The sequence below is a fragment of the Pundamilia nyererei genome, unplaced genomic scaffold, assembly GCF_000239375.1.
Source record: "Pundamilia nyererei isolate P.nyererei 1_Seehausen unplaced genomic scaffold, PunNye1.0 scaffold00239, whole genome shotgun sequence".
NCBI lineage: Eukaryota > Metazoa > Chordata > Actinopteri > Cichliformes > Cichlidae > Pundamilia > Pundamilia nyererei.
This window is the reverse complement of record NW_005187640.1, coordinates 55974-73506: the sequence shown is the minus strand read 5'-3', so window position 1 is coordinate 73506 and position 17533 is coordinate 55974. Positions and strand designations below refer to the sequence as shown.

Sequence of the window (17533 nt, the reverse complement as noted above, 5' to 3'; positions counted from 1 at the left end):
TATCTGTATAGAAGCTGTATAGCTGTATAGAAACTCCTCCTAGCTAGTAGCAGTACGAGTTATTGTAACTGACGGTAAAAAGTCAGCACAACAAAAATAAACTCCACCTAAACTTGGTTTATATCTGACCCAGATAGACTGCAGGTCATAACTTCTTACCTGAAGTTCAGTTCACCTGACACTCGGACTGACGGCTGCCTCGGGTCTCTCCTCCTGCCTCCCCTTTCCCTCATCCACCTGCTGGCCTCTGTGGAAGCTCCACCATAGCCACCACCAAACAACTGAGTTATTTTTACACATCGGCCATCGGGAAATTTCTTTTGCAGTTCAAAAAGATGTACATCTGAAAAGATGCACTTGCGCTTTGGGATCTTTTAAACATCATTAGGCGCATTGCTGCGCGCTGTGAGTCCCGTCTGTGAGCACAGAACAAGCGCTCATAAAGCAGCCGTTTGGGGACGTCACATACATGGGTCCTCTGTCGGAATATAGGAAAACCCGGACATTTTTATCAATCTCGAAAATCCCGGAACGTGAAAAGTGGACATGTCCAGGGAAAAGAGGACGGTTGGTCACCCTAGGATGGATTATCTCAGTTGTTCTCCTGACTGACGTTTGGTCCGTTTACAGCATCCTGCCATGCGATTGCATTTGTCCCTAACCATCAGGAACCCTCACGTTAACTTTTATCGAGGGGAGGAAGTTAGCGTTCATCCTCCAGCTTCACTGTGTTTATGTTATGCTAACAGCATAACATATGGATGTTAACCTGGATGTTAAACTTAGTAGTTACACCTGGTAAAGCAGCAACACTGATAATTTTATTAAAGATGAAAGAATTTAGACATTTTGTAACTCTCAGTGATGCTGCAGTGTTCGTTTGGGACCTTTGGGACCTGAAGAGGGCGGAGTTTAGGACCCAGGCATGGCTAATGACATCAGACTTAAAGACCAGATTAGATGTTTTTGCAGACACTGTGTGGCCCAGTCATCTCACATTTAACTTCAATATTTAATATGATATAATATGATGGTATAATTTCAATAGTACAGAATTCCAATGAAGTTGGGACGTTGTGTTAGACTAAATAAAAACAGAATACAATGATTTGCAAATCCTTGTTAACCTATATTCAATTGAACACACCACAAAGACAAGATATGGAAATATGTCAAATGTCAAGATATGTCAAGATATGTCAAACTGATAAACTTTATTGTTGTTCTGCAAATCTTCACTCATTTTGAATTGAATGCCTGCAACACGTTCCAAAAAAGCTGGGACCGGGGCCTGCTGACCACTTTATCACCTTTCCTGTTAACAACACTCAGTAAATGTTTGGGAACTGAGGACACTACAGTTGTTGAAGCATCAATTTTTCCCATTCTTGCTTGATGTACAACTTCAGTTGCTCAACAGTCCTGGGTCTCCTTTGCCATATTTAGGGCCCGAGCACCGAGAGTGCGAAGGCCCTATTGTATCTGCTCCGTTTCTTATTATTATTATTCAGGCATAACAAGGGCCTTTTTGAGGGCCTAAACATGCTCAAAAACTCATGAAATTTTGCACACATGCCAGGTCTCGTGAAAAATTTTGTATTTTAATGGTTTTACATATGAGCACTGGGAAATGGCTCTAGAGCGCCACCTATGCCTTGTTAAATGCAGCCCTACGACCACATCGTTTGGGCTACATGTATGAAATTTGGCACACATGTGTATCATGCCAAGACAAACAAAAAAGTCTGTGGGCCCATTGATGCAAACCCAACAGGAAGTCCGCCATTTAGAAGTGAAGGTGACATTTTGGCTCTAATTTTGCCATTTCCATGCCTCGAACTTTTTCAAACTCCTCCTTGGGATTTGGTCGTATAAGCTTCATGTTTGGTCAGTGTCAACTACACACCTGGGCCATGTTAAATTGCGGAGCTTTTGAGTTTTCGTGATACGGTGTGGCGGTGGCGCCACGGCGAATTTCGATGACTCGCCATGAAAATCTTATTGCCTCTCATTTTGTCATACATTTTCTGACCTTGACCAAAGTGAACACATATGATAAGGCTCCACCCCTGAACATATTTCAACTGCCATATTTGACATCAAGGACAGCGCCACCTAGTGGGAACAGGAAATGTCATGTTTTACACTTTGGGGTACAGTATTGTGATGGGTGACATCTGCAGCCTCAAATTTCTCCAGGAAAGCCTTAAGGAGTTGGTCTTGGGTTACAGTGAAAACTGTGAGTTTTCGCGAAAGGGTGTGACCCCAGCAGCATGGCGAACTTTGATGTCACGCCATGAAGAAACAAATTAGTATAACTCAATGAAATCCAGTCTGTTCAGTACCAGACTTTACAGGCATGATGTTAGACCCGCCCTGAACAGATTGATGTACCCATTGTCGGGAATACACAGAGCGCCACCTAGTGGCAACAGGAAATGTCATGTCTTTCATTTTGTCGTACTGATTTTCACAGGTTCATCGTGGCCACCTCAAAAGCGGTGAATATCACCATCAGTTGCTCATGATACTTCAGTGCGAAAATTGTGACTTTAAACTGAACGGCGCACCCTGGTGGCAACGCGGTTCACCGTGAACAATGAAGTGGCTTTTGAGGGGCTTGGAAAGTTTAAAAAGTCTTGAAATTTGGCGCACACCTCCAATGGGACGAAGGCTTTGTTGTTATGTGATCACCTTCCTTGAATAGCGCAAAATGGCTCCACAGCGCCCCCTACAAACTTTCAAATCATCAGCCCCTGCTCTGTGTTTTATGTATGAGTCTGAAATCTGGGAAGCTTATAGGAGATATCAAGATGTACAAAAAAAGTCTCTTGGAGCAAAATCCCAAATCCAACAGGAAGTCAGCCATTTTAAAATGAATGTGTAATTTTGACGACATTTTCCCCTCTTTTCAGGCACCGTGCTTTGACGAACTCCTCCAAGGGATTTCATCAGATTGATGCGATTTCCTGTGTGTGGAATCTAAAGACCTTTGTGATGTTAAATTGCGAAGCTTTTTACGTTCAGGGAAACGGGGTGGTCATGACGGCATTTGGAGTTTCAATCACTCGCCAAAAAGCAGTAATCTGCTGTCACTCGAAAACACAATGTTCAATCTCTCCCAAAGGTCGTAGGTGTGATTAGACTCGAGCTCGGATATGTTTGTTATGCCATTTGTACATAGTGGTTAGAGCGCCACCTAGTGGGACGACTATAATCCTGGTTGAATAAGATGAAATGTTAGCTGGTGGTTAAATGCATGAAATCCATCAATGTCACATCAGATCGAACATGCTGGTATTAGGTTTTGGGCGTGGCTCGACACGCCAGGGTGCGAGGGCCCTCATAACGCTGCTTGCAGCTTTAATTTGCACTTGATATTGTGCCACACATATTCAGTGGGAGACGAGTCTGAACTGCAGGCAGGCCACTCTTTTACTTCGAAGCCACGCTGTTGTAACACATGCAGACTGTGGCTTTGCATTGTCCTGCTGAAATAAGCAGGGACGACCCTGAAAAAGTTGTTGCTTGGATGGCAGCATATGTTGCTCCAACACCTGTATGTGCCTTTCAGCATTAATGGTGCCTTCACAGATGTGCAAGTTACCCACGCCTCTATTGTCATTTTAGCTGCAGTCATGTAAGTTTTTTGGAGCCAGAAGTGACCATATTTGGACGAGAGACTGGATGCTACCACATAACAGCCAGCATAGAAGAAATATGCTCTCTCTTTCTAGTCCTCGTCAGTACGCTTTCTGCCATGTTTTCGATAAACTGGAGTTTTCCTGATAATAACATATAGTCCAGCCTAGAAGTAATAAATGCATGACCTGGTTTTTCAGTGTCTCTCTGACACAGGATATTTCTAACTTGAGAGATATTGTGCAAATGAAAGAAAGCAATCCTACATAATTGTTCAATATCTGAAATTAACATGAACAAACTAATAAAATACTAGACTTCGACTCAACTAAACAGATGCACAAACATCTTGAATGGTACCTAGAAAACCATACATCTGGAAATATATGGACAGAACTTCACTTGTTCCACATTTGCACAGTTCAGTAATGTTCAGATGTACAGAGACACCCTTGATAATAACCTGCTCCAGCACTTTGTACCTCAGACTGAAGCAAAGGTTTTCCAACAGGACAATGACCCTAAGCACACAGCTAAGATAACAAAGGACAGCTTCAGGGCCGCTCTGTGAATCTGCTTGAATGGCCAGCCGAACACCTCTTGAGATATATAAAAAAGTCTGTGTGCTGACCAGATGAGAAGTTGTGCAAAAAAACAATGGGACAAACTGCCAACAGGTGTGAAAAGCTTTTAGCATCACACTGAAAGAAGGTGAGGCTATAATTGCTGGCAAAGATACTCAAACAAAATATGCAAATGCTGTGAATACTTAAGTTCAGGTTATATTTTTAGAATAAATATGCAAGGATTTCAAGCACATTTTTAACTTTGTCATTATAGAGTATTGTGTGTAGAATTTTGAGGTGAAAAATGAATTGAATCCCCTTCGGAATAAGACTGTAACTTTAAAAACTGTCATTTAAACAATCGTTTATCTGGACTGTCTCACTTCTGCAGCAAGCCTCATGTTGTGCCTAGAGGAAGTGCAGCTGTTGTTGTGTCATTTTTCAGGCCCTATGGTTGGATTTGAACTGTGCATAAAAAACTCTGTGATAACCTGGAACAAACAGAAATTTGCATTTGAAAAATGACACTGACAGAAGGTCCATTCACCGGTCGCAGTCACAGAAATAATGTAAAAGTAATTAAATAGACAATGTTTTCTCATGAACATAGGTAGAGAGTTCAATTTTAATAAAATCAAAGTGATATGTGCTGCTCGAGTTCTTAGAGTGAAAACCAGGAATGGTTACTCTGACTTGCACAATACAAAGAATCAAGGTCCAAACACTGCAGCTGCCCACGCTGGCTCACATGAAATATACACACCTGTGTGTGTGTGTGTGTGTGTGTGTGTGTGTGTGTGTGTGTGTGTGTGTGTGTGTGTGTGTGTGTGTGTGAATGAGTGAGGGAGAGAGCGATAGGGGGACACAGTCCCCAGGACAGATTGCTGCCACCATGGCCATGACGTCACGACCTGCTTTGGTCGGACACCTCAAATAAATAACTTTTTTTTCAACTCAAAAGACGCAAATATGGTGGATGTTACAAAAGCAAACGTTCTCGACATCCACAATGAGTCCATTCCACCTTAAAAAGCTGTCTCGACAGACTGTACACACGTTTCCTGAAAACGCCCCGTGTAAGGGCGAGGACGAAAACTCGAGTGACTCTGAATAATAATAATAATGATAAGGCGGCGTTGTTTATCCAAAGGAGAGGGGTTGGACATCGGCACAAGACTTCTGTGCCAAACATTTTTCCATTTGCTCCCCTCTCAGTAAACCTACCAGCACTACCCAGCGTACCCTCACTGCGCTGCCGACCAAGGTCAGCAACAGTGACCGCCAACGGGAGCTGTCAAGGCGGCGGCAGCCCTCCGAGGACCCCGGCAGGTCTATAACCTGGGATTAGGATCAACAGGCTAAATAAAGGACTGTTGGATGGATGAAAGGCCCGGAGTGGAGGAGTGAACGAGCTGAAGTTATTCTAACGTAAAGGCTGTGAGAACTAGGTGACACCATGCTGAGAAACCCGGGGACCTATGCGAACAAGAAAAGGAAGAAGCCCGCCCTCAAACAGTAAGACTTTTGACTGTTTTACTGTTTACCTTATAATAATAGCAGTTACCGCTGTTGATAACAACATTATGAGCACACGTGTTAGCGTTAGGGTGACGGTAGGCTTCACTTTGGGCAAAAAGCCGTAAGCAGGAACTAACTTGTAGTTCACTTTAAATCTCTGTGCAGTATAGAAAGGTGACTGAAGTTAAACACTGCTTTGCTTTTATAAGTGCGACACTCTCGGTTACTTCGCTGTCAAGTTATGAAATTAACCTGTGGTGGAAATGACAGATTAAACCAGTTAAGGTGGACTGTGTTCTCCCGTTATCGCCAAGTCAGCTGTGTGTAATTATAAAGCCGTGTACTTGTAATGTTTGCTGAAATGTGGTGCTGTGTTTCTGAGACGGCGTGTGAGGGTTCCTCCTTTAGGACCACCTTAAGAATGCGCCTCCATGCTGGATCTGGCATGGATATCTTGCCCTCGCGCATTAATCACAATCAAGTTTGAGAGTCGGCTGCTGCTCTCACGCGATGCTCCGGGGAGGGCGGGGTGGAGGAAGGGGAGCGCGAGCCTCTGATGTTATTGTAATGTGATACGGCCTCGCGCCGTGTGCGACTTTCTCGCTCTTTTCCACACTATTGTTTGGCGTTTCTAGCTCTTAATGCTCAGTTACACGAACACGCGGGTACTTAAATTACTTTGACATACTTCTGTTTTTGTTAACCAGATGTATGACACGTAGGCCTCCGCCTCTGATCATTTCATTGCGAGTTTTCTTACTTTCAGTTACTTTTGTTTATTGTGACTTTCTGTGCGTTACAAATTACATACGCGAGAGTCTTTTAGTGTAAAAGCTTTTGATGGTTTAGCACTGATGAAAATCTGCGTCTGTGTATTAAAGTTTCTGCCTGCAGGTTATTGTGCTGTGATAGGCCCTGTGTGTGTGTTCCTGTCTGTCTTTGTGAGCACCGAAATCTGCATTCTACTTGAGAACCAACAGTCACTTGTGAGGACACACCCACGGTCCTCACAAGTTTGAAGCATTTTTGAGGCTCAAAATGTGGTTTTAGTGTCAGGGTTACAGTTAGGTTATGGTCAGGGGAAGGGGCTAGATAAAGCATTGTGTCAATGAAGGTCCTGACTAAGATAGCTGAACGGGCTTCTGTGTGTGTGTCTGTGTGTGTGTAGGGGGGGTTAACTCTGGGTACTATGGTCTTTTCTGTTTAGTTTTTTTCTTGTGAACCTTATTATACAGCAGATTGTTACACTAGCGTGACCTATATAGTCAAATTTTCTAAATACCAACTTCCAAGACTTACATGCAAATTCAAAACGTGCACAATAGCAGCTGGCTGTGGACCCATCGATACATTAACCACCGACATGTTTTCAGACATTGGCCAACTCAGGTTTAGTCTAATAATGAGGTGGTAATACTAGAGTGATAAACTAGCCTTGTTTACGACTTTTACTCTAACTGTATTTGTGAGTGGACGTTGGTGACACTTATGCTTTTAGAGTTAGAATCCTGTTAATTTCACTGTGACACGCTTGGGCTGAATGATCTTAATACATCAGAAGGATAAATATGTTGGAATACACAGACAGTAAAACTGGATTTATTTCTTCTTACATTGTATTTGGTCACTAACAAAAGCTGGTTACTTAAATAGTGATAAGTGTGTTGCTCTAAGTTACAGTAATAAAGATGCATGAAACATCATTTTACATAAATAGCAGACATTTGTAGAAAAAGAGATTGAATTGAACAAATGCTACTGAAAGTGACATTTTTATGTGTTTGTGTGTAACCTCCCCTACCTCCTGGTTATAACTGTGTTTTGGGAGTGTGCCCGTAACCAAGAGGAAAATTAGAGGGCTGCACAAATATTCATAGAACTGCAGTTATGTTCAGCAGCTGTAGTTGTATTCAAATAAGATGCTTTTCAAAAAACTGCAATGCTAACCCTTCCTAATGTAGGGAAAGTGTTTCAGCTCTGCTTTAAGTATTCAGACTATAGTAAAATCTTCTGTCTGCAGCTCTGGGACTCCTGTGCAAACGGAGTCAGCTCCATAAACTGTTAAACACAGATGCTGAGAGTGAACACTGTGGGTTTGATGTGTCTGATTATACCGATCTGGTTTATTGTGTATGGGCTGTTCCCGGTGTAAATCCCAAAATAAAGAGTCGGCCTGTGTGTAGACGTCTGTGTTTCTGAAAGTGTGGGCTGTGCAGTGAGGACTGAGGTTTCCTGGACGGCCAGCTGTGCTCAGCTGCACAAAGGACCCATTGAGCCTGACTGTAAAAAGCTGTGGTCAGTGCACAGGGACATTCCACGGCAGATCTGTCCATCCACAATCTGTTTTATCATCCATATTCTTACCATGTATGTTGCCAGTCTCCTTTGCCATCGTCTATTATGTTAAATATTCTGCATTTTCCAAGTTTATTCTGTGTGAAAGCAACATTGTTCACACGCTTCCTGATTTCTTTTGTTTTGTTTGTCACACTTAGATGTCATTTCATCTAATAAATATTAATATTATACATTTATTATAGAACAAAAGGAATCATAACCTACCTGGCCACATGTGAAAGTAGTTGCTCCCTAAACCTGACACCTGGTTGTGTGAACTGTAGTCAGGCTTTAATGATAACTGCCAACGAGCCTTTCACAGCGGTGTGGAAGAGGAAGCCACACGGAGGATTTCCAAGCATGGATGGTCATGTTTGAGCATCTCAGTCAGAGTTGGGTCCAGACTTTGATTGGCCACTTTAAAACCTCCAAGAACATTTTTCTGTGCATGCATCACAGAGAAACTTGGGATTCAACATCTTGGCCAAGGATGTGTTGGCATGCAGACTGGAGTAGCCAGGGACTGAGCCAGTAACCTTCCAGTTAGCAGATGACCTGCTCTACCTGTGGAGCTTCTTTTTGGTGTGTTTCATTGTCCTGCTGCATAAACCGAACGCACTTGAGGTTCAGGACACAAACTGATGATTGGACATTCTTCTGTGTGTGTGTGTGTGTGTGTGTGTGTGTGTGTGTGTGTGTGTGTGTGTGTGTGTGTGTCCTTTACTTTTTTCACCGATGGTCATTTTTGTTAGTAAAGAAGTCAGGTGTGCTTGGGGAGGGCAGAGTGGTACGGAGATACGTGAGGCTGGCTCATGCTGTAAAGTGGCTCAGGGCGCTCAGGGTAATCAAAACCTGTAAAACGTCTGAAAACAGAACTGAATTCATTGTTTATCACATCTATCAAACACAAAATGAGCCTTTACAGACTAAAAATATTAACACGAAGAAATGTACATTTATCTCCACAGCTCCATCCTGGACTGTTTTACAGGTGTCTCTTATCAGATTGGTCCAAAAAGGTGGAGCTCTTGACTAGATTACAAGTGCTGCTAGTACCAATCAAAGTTGAGCCATATTAGGCAAAGCTCTGTGATTGGCTCTGTGTGTTTGAACAGGAGACGGGCCAGAGGCATCCTGACAGAGCAGGTGAAACACGAGCACTGAGATGAGTCTGGTTCCATGGTAGTGTGTAGGGCTCCTTACCTGCTGCTCTGTGTGTGTGTGAAGTGGATTAAAGGTTCAGTGTGGTGGTTCCAGTGAGTGACGATGGAATAAAGGTGTGCGCTTTATAGCATCAGCATGCGTTCGCTGCAGTGAGCAGTTGTGTCCTTATTAATGGGGATAATATACTTGCAGTGCAAACATTTCTTTTGACTTGTAATCTAAAGGGATTGTGAACAACACAGAGACATGCTGATAAGAGGTGTGGCAGGACGTTACCCTTTGTTCTGTGGCCTTTGTTTCGATTTTCACTTGTACACAAACAGTACACGCTTTTAACCTTTTTTTTTTATATTATTTTTCCTGAAAGGAAAGGATGTAGCCACCAAACACACACAGGGAAGTGTTCCCTAATGACTCACGCCTGTTTCATGTTGAGGTGTCACAAGATAAAGTGCAAATAATATGTATGCTGTCAACACTACCATTCAGCAGAAATACCAATGTGTGTACAGAAAATATGCACAATAAATGTGGAGTGCATCAAATATAACCAGCAGGGTGCAGGTCAGAGAGCTGCAGAGTCATTTCTGTGTCCCGTGTGCCTTCAGAGCAGCTGCCTGCCTCCGTGCTTTACTCCCAGAGTGAAAGACGAGGGCTCAAAGTGGGAAAGCAGTCCCACCCTGGAGCCTTTTAAAGCTCCTGCACAGGCCTGAGGAAACTTTTCATCCAAATCCCTACCAACATTCAGTGCGTTAATGTCACATTTCTATAAAAGGCTTTTAAAATGTTCTCCTAAAACTTTGCAATCAGGGAGCAAAACTATTTGAACTGACACCACCAAAAACACAGTGTTCCCACTGATTATGACTTAAACACAGGATTAATGCTGAAGATGAAATTATTACTGAAGAGGTTTCCTCTGATTCTATCGTTTCTCTTTATAGCGATGTCGAGCATAGTACTAGTTCATTCAGGCTACTTTAGCTCACACAGTCCTCAAATCTCAGCTGATGCCCTCCAACGTACCTAAATGGTTATTTCATGCAGGCCATGCTACTCAAGCTGTTTCTGTGCATCTGCAAGCCATTTTGCAACCCACCTCTACCACAGCTCATCCTTTCATGCTGTTTCTGACTTAATGTTACATCTTGTTGTCACTAATGTTTGAGCTTTTCTGTGCTGGGGATCTCCTCGTGTGATTCAGTGGATACAGACAGGTCACAACGCACAGCTGCAGATTGGAATAACCATGTTCTTTCAGCTCTCGTGGTCCTGACTCCAGTATTGTCACTGTCACTCATTTGTCATGTCTGTCTTTTTTCACATGTATGTAGAACACGTGGGATTTAGTGTAAGTATTCTTTTTCCTCTGTCGAGGACACTCTTCTGCTTCCAGTTTTGCCACCTGTGTTTGTCAGCATGTGTTTCATACTTTAGCACCACCGAGTCATCCTTCTGCATCTGGCAGACGCGCTGCCTGTTCAGAGCAGACAAATGAGCATCAGCGCTGCCTTACAGCTGAGACGGAGGACTCTGGGTTCATATTCCTGCTTTGCCCTGTTGAGATGAGGAATCCTAACAGATATGCTAAAACATCTTCCTTTTATACAGCGAGTCCCCAGATGTCTTCAACCCTGTGATCCATGGCAAAGCAAAGTGGAAAAAATGCTTCTGACCGCTGCCTTTTGTCTGTGCTAGCATTTCTTGAGAGTGAAGTCAGGCTTGCACCATTTGTGGGAAGGTACAGCTCGGGTAAGTCGAGTTAGTGCTGCAGGAGGAAATTTAATAACCTGCCATTAACCAGAGTTTGGGTAAAGAGAGAAAGAGACAGCCACAAACTCTAAATATGCTACAGTAGTAGTTGAAGGGGATGTTACTGGTAAACCAAGTGGTTTAATGTGATTAGACTAACACAGTTTACTGATCGGTTCCACTTCATAAGAAAAGATTTGAAGAAAAGCCTCCGGCTGTAGAGACACAGCTGTTCCCTGACGAGTCTGTTCATATGAATTGAACTCTTTCATGTTGAGGTGTCACAGTATCCGGTCGTTAAGTGATGACGTGACGAATCCTGCTTCCGGGCCTAAAGTAGTTTAATATGGCTTTTGTGTTGTGTTGTATGCATTTTCTTCTATTTAATCTCAAAAAGCCCCTAAAACAGTCAGTGATCCCTGTTGACCTCCCTTTGCTAATCATTTATTTAAGCTCAGTTTTTAAAACCTTAGGATGTAACTACAGCCCAGCCCATGCAGCAGTATATGAATGACTAACCTCGTATTGTGGATGGATTATCTCAGTTGTTCTCCTGGCTGAAGTTTGGTCCTTTTACAGCATCCTGCCATGCGATTACATTTGTTCCTGACCACCGAGAACACTCACGTTAACTTTTATCCAGTGGAAAAAAGTTAGCGTGTTTATATTATGCTAACATAGCTGTGTCGCTAGCGGTCACGTAGCACATCATTATATACCAGCTAGCCCAACTTCAGTAACCCTACAAACGTCACTGCTGTTTAGTTTTCTGTCTTCATTTATGTTGGAAGTGATAACAGAGCTGTACGTTTGAATTTGTTTCCAAAACCCCGCAGTCAGGACATGCTATATTGTATTTAGATAGAAGCTAGCGAGCTAACTCCCTGCTAACTTCTAACTCCGTTAAATGTCATAAATTCCGTTTTCATGGATGCCTGGATGTTAAACTCAATTGTTACACCTGGTAGAGCAGAACGCTGATCATTTTATTAAAGATGAAAGACTTTAGACAGTTTTTCAACTCTCAGTAATGCCACAGTGATCGTTTGATATATGGACCTGCAGCGGAGTTTAGACCCAGACACGGCTAGTGACGTCAGACTGAACAACCGGATAATGACGGTAACTGCAAAATTTATTACAAATAATATGTCGATAATATACATATTATAAAAATGTAAAGCAACAGTAATTATCTGGTTGGTGCTCCATCCTGGTCCTTTTTGGTGGCGCCATCCACCATAAAGCACAGAAAAGAATAAGAAAAGGAGGACGCATGACTACCACAGTGCAAAGATACACTGGGAGAGCTGCTAGAGCAGGTCATCTGCTAATCGGAAGGTTGATGGTTAAATCCCTGGCTAATCCAGTCAAATATCCTTGGGTCAGATACTAACCCCAAGCTGCTCTCCAATGCTGAGTGTGACTGTTAGATAGAAATGGTGCTTGTATGAATGTATAAAGTGCTTTGAATGCTCCGGGAGGGTAGAAAGAATCAACACATTTACCATTTCCTGTAGGAGATGTAGAAACTGTTGAATCAGCAGAAGAGATAACCTTGGTTGGTAGACAGCACAACTCCAAGTGAATAACTGCCGGCATCAGGAAGTGGACGGGAAGCTGAAAAAAGTGACGAGTAATGAGAGTAATGAATACCACTGATTGAGACATGACCTGGTAGCAAACCGGGCAACCAGAGCCTGAAATGTGACTCGCCATGAGTCTGTTGCCATGAGTGTGGATGCAGCTTAAGGCAAACCCTAGTTTAACCTGTCGTAATATTATTGTGGAAGTTTTGTAAAATGGTAAATGGCCTGCATTTGTGTAGCACTTTACACTACATTCAGTCATCCACACAATCACACACATGATTTTTTTACTCATTAATAATGAATCCTGCTCAGTTTAAGGTTTTCAGACAGACTCACATCAAGTCATGGTTCATGGCTAGAGTTGCTGGGGGTCAGTTGACACTACGCTGGTGTCAATCCTGAAATATGTGATTTATCACAAGAAAGACCGTTTAGAACAATCTCTAAAATACATTGGTTAGTTAAATCCCAGGTTATTGTTCAGCACAGAAGTAGGAGGGAGAACATGGAAGAAGTCATCCTGATCATTTGTTTCCATATCAGTCAGTGTGTGCTTCAATGGTCACAACATAAATCAAGTGATTGTTTCTGTCAAGCTGACAGTTTCTGTTTTATTACTGGATATTCAGCTGTTATTTATTTTCTGACATAAACATGTATGTAGAGATTATACAGCTGTTTTTAAATAGTGAACATATATAACGATCTAAAATCTTAATTCTGGATGTTACAAGTTTAAAGTGTTGTAGAAGAAGACCAAATATAAGAGTAGGGTCTTTGATCATTTCCACATAAATAAAGCAAAAGCTTTGTAGCATTCATGACTGACTATAACTCGTAGTGTCGTGACGTAGGCCATGTTGGGCTTACGCTGCTGAAACCTGAAACAGCATCTGTCACAAATTTGGTTTCATGTTTTTTACTGTCTGAACTGCAGGATTGTCATTCCTGAGACTTCTCACGCTTTTGCTCCATCTGGTGATGCTGGCACGAGTGAGCTGCCGTGTAGACTTAAGCAGGTGGTTGTTTTCTGAACATTTGGCGGTATTTCTCCTCGTGCGGTGAGTTTGCAGGTGTTCACTGAAGGAATGATAACAGTGCTGATCGCTCACTTTCACTGACACTTGGTCTTCCTCCCAGTTCAGCATGTGTTTGTGATTTGTGAGTAATGACATGTATCTCCAGTGAGCCTCATGAGTTCCCCCTTTGCATTTGAGCATGGGTGGTCAAACAGATGTCCGCGGGTGTCGTGGTTAAAAACTGGTCTTCCTCCTGATCGAATGACTTGTGGAAACGTGTGTTTTGTAAACTGCTGTCTGTACTATTTATCCTGAGCTGAAGATTGTTTCCTTGGGAAACCAGTCTGCTTTGTTCTGGTGTTTAGAACAATAGATATGTTCCTCTGGTGTCATGTTAGCATCAGAGTTGGATTTCTCGCTCTGAGTTTGTCTCGTCACGGTTTAGTAACACATGCAGCTCTGATGCACGGCTGACTCAGTGCATCCATGTGCCGTGCTGCTCCCCGGTTAGCCAGGCTCATTCATATTTTGCCATGAAATCACTAACCAGATTTTTTCTTGTAATTCCTCAGAAAGAAGGTCAGTGAGGGCAATGCAGTGGTTAAATCCAACCCGTCAAAGCGCCACCGGGATCGGCTGAACGGGGAGCTTGACAGGCTGATGGACCTGCTGCCGTTTCCTGAGGAGGTGCGCTCTCGCCTGGACAAGCTGTCAGTCCTCCGTCTCAGCGTGGGATATCTGAGGGTTAAGAGCTTCTTCAAAGGTAAAGACCAGCCACAAGTGCATATCCAAAGATTTGTTGAAATGTCAGTGCTGTGTGGAGAAATGAAATGATGATAAGCCCACTCTGACCTCCACATTCGCTGCCACAAACACATGGCAGCCTGCTCTTTGTACCACAGAGTAAACGCTAATATGTCTGGTCTTACCGACTCTTGTGTTGAGTAATACTGTGGTTGAGAAATGTGTTTAACCACACAAAGCCAACAGCGCATACCTCGACCTTGCACTGAGCAGACGCTGGCTGGTTGACAAGCCGACCTGAACAGAGAAGAAGCTTAGCATCAGGAGAAATGCAAGAGGCATCAAAGATAAAGAGTGCAGTATGACATGCAGCTGCAGTGGCTGCAGTGCACACTTTACATTGTCTTTAACACTCAGTTTCCCTTCTGTTCTTTGCATGATATGATTTAGTTGTTCTCTTCGGCTCTCAGAGACCAACAACAGCACGAGGAAGAGCAGCCCACGGACCGGTTCGACCACATACTTTGGACACTGCCTCCGTTTGGCAGCAGATGCTCTCTGCAGATAGGCTGTCTGCAGCTCCCTGCAGTCTGCCCAGGCAAAGCTTTGAGTCAGGGCAACTTGTAGTAGAACGGTGGTTTATAATTGGAAATAAAAGAGATGTAGGTGCACTGTGTCACTAGAACCCTGTCAGTCCAACAGGGGGACGTGTAGGACTCAGTAGGCATGAAACAGTGGACGCAGTGAAAGGTATATATGAGCGATAAATCAGTATAGAGGCTAGAGTTTTTAATTCAACCGTAATAATGACACAAAAGTCCAAAATACTGATAATGAATACAAGCAAACACTTGTATGAATGAGGTAATGTAGACGAAGGTGGGAGTGAAGGTAGACTAAGCTTGATAACTGGGCGCAGTGAAGCCAGCACTGGAAGTGACTGAACTACATCTGACAGCTGAGGCAGGAATGAGAAGCACGCAGGAATCCAGTTTTAGGAAACGGCACATCCTCACTGCCGCTAACCTGACCCCACCTTGCCTCCGAGCAACACCCACAACAGCCTCAAATATTTCTCAAATGCTTTTTAAGAGTTGCTGCACCTTAATTAAACGTGCAGGCTTTGAAAAGCTGATGAGTCAGAAGAAAGTCAATGACATGTGAGTCGTACACAGCTGCAGAGGATCCCTGTCTTTAAGTACGACAGACGTTTTAGCCGAGTTGTTTCCTGACAGACTGCTGAGTAAGTTGCTGTCTCTAACAATAGACATGAAGTGTCTTATCTCCAGGTGTCTGCGTCTCTTGGTTCAGGAGTCGTACAGAAGTAGAGGTAAAAATGCACAAAGTGAATTCCAAAGACAGATTTTATCAGTAACAGACATCTTTGAAACCAAGTGAAATTATGAATGCTGTGCAACTTTAAACAGACAGTGTGTGAAAAGTGTGCGTGCTTGTTGTCAGCCCAGCTGTTTGCAGTGTGAATGGATATTACATGTTATCACATGAGCGCTGGCATTCCTCTTCCACCTTTCTGTCTGTACAGGTGAGACAGGCTCCCGTGTCTGTAGACTTTCCCAGTGCATTCACAGTTAGCTAAGCACTAAGACGATCAAGAGTTTGAGGACTTCAGATTTTACCGTACAACTTTCTTCTTCTTCTCTAAAACTAACATATATAACATATATAAATAGATCAGTCTGAATCGAAGCCTCCTGTTGATGTTTGTTTAGGACCAGCACACTGGCTGAGGGTGGGCTTGTGTTTCGTTCTGGTCTCAGATCTTTTTCATGTAAGGCAAAATGCTTAAGTACTACAGCATGAGGTCACTGCTCCATGCTGCTGCTTTAAAATGCTGCTGTTCACATTGTAGCCAAAAAAGATGTTTGTCGGGGAAACATCAGATTAGACCGTCAGGCGCCGCAGCATTTATTCAAGTCAACAGTTATATCTCCAAACAAGGCGTTGAATCCACGGACTTTAATGTGTTTCAGCCACAAACACAGAATATCCTGCTTTTGCTGCAGCTACTCCTGTAATAGAAAAGTTCATATGAAGCTTACATTGAACTATTTTATTATCATGAGGCCAAAAGCATGGATTGCTGTGTTGTACGGTTTATTATTCAATCACTGAGCGGTAAATCTGAGTCGTTCTGAAAAGCATCCATTTGAGCAGCTAATGCGGTTCTTGCATGGTGCAGCTGGAAGTGACTGTGGCATGTTTATACTGCGACTACAAACAGTGCATTCACTGCATGTTCTAAGAGTGTTTGTGCATTTCTTTATATTGCTGTGGCAAAATGCATTGAGGTGTCTGCAGACAGCCCTGATCACGTGAAGGAGCTTTGATGTTTGATTTTGATTTCAGTTTGATGCAGATGTTGATCGGAGTCGATACCTGACTCAGATCAACATCTGAGAGGAATGCAGAGCTCTTCATCGCTGGCAGATGTTGTGCTGAGTATACAGCTCGTAGTTCAGAGTTAAGCTCTGTGTGAAGAAGTGTTGGGTTGCATCATGAAAGAAAACTCAAATGTGTTACTCTTTGAAACCAAGACTCCTGCATGAGTTTTGACCTTTCAGTCAGCAGCAGTTTTTTCTGGTCATCAAGGGGGACTGTCCTGGTCAAAATATGAGCGCGGAGCCCGAGCGTTCAAGTGGTGACATGCCGAGGATTTAAGATACGGATCCTGTAAAACCAAAGAAAAACACTGGCTCAAAGAAAAGGGCCTAGAGGAAAAAGAAACAGGCAGTTTTAGGGGCCGTTTCCATGACATGATCATGAAACATTATCAGGCTGCCTGGTGATTGCAGATCTCCCTGAACAAGCTGGGCCCCCGGCCTCATAGCGTGACTTCGTGAAGCAGGGCTGGATGTTTTGGAAGGCTTGTGGCTCGCTGCTGCTGACAAATATGCAGCAGCAGCGAGCAGCACAAATATGCAGCGAGCATATTTGTGCTGCTCGCTGCATATTTGTGCTGCTCGCTGCATATTTGTGCTGCTCGCTGCATATTTGTGCTGGTAGAAAACTGAGAAAAATGCAGTTTCCAAGCTGATTGAAAACATCCAGGCCTGTTAGCAATCGTAGTTGAGGTGGTGCACTTTAATGTGATGTCATCTGGTATTTGTGATGTCTTAACCATGTAAACACACACCTGTACACTAGGGGTGCAACGATACACAAAATTCACGGTTCGGTT

General features: G+C 43.2%; 1 protein-coding gene across 3 annotated transcripts in view; it reads left to right on the top strand.

Moving 5' to 3' along the window:
* The first annotated feature begins 5242 nt into the window (after window positions 1–5242).
* Window positions 5243–17533, top strand: part of LOC102199519 (aryl hydrocarbon receptor-like) — a 29683-nt gene continuing 17392 nt past the window's right edge. For all 3 annotated transcript variants that reach the window (XR_001290569.1, XM_013914946.1, XM_013914945.1), the window contains exons 1-2: window positions 5243–5723; window positions 14163–14353. Coding sequence is in view for 2 of the 3 variants with exons in the window: in XM_013914946.1 (XP_013770400.1) it covers window positions 5665–5723; window positions 14163–14353 (250 nt within the window). In the remaining variant the exon portion in view is untranslated. The remainder of the gene's footprint in view (window positions 5724–14162; window positions 14354–17533) is intronic.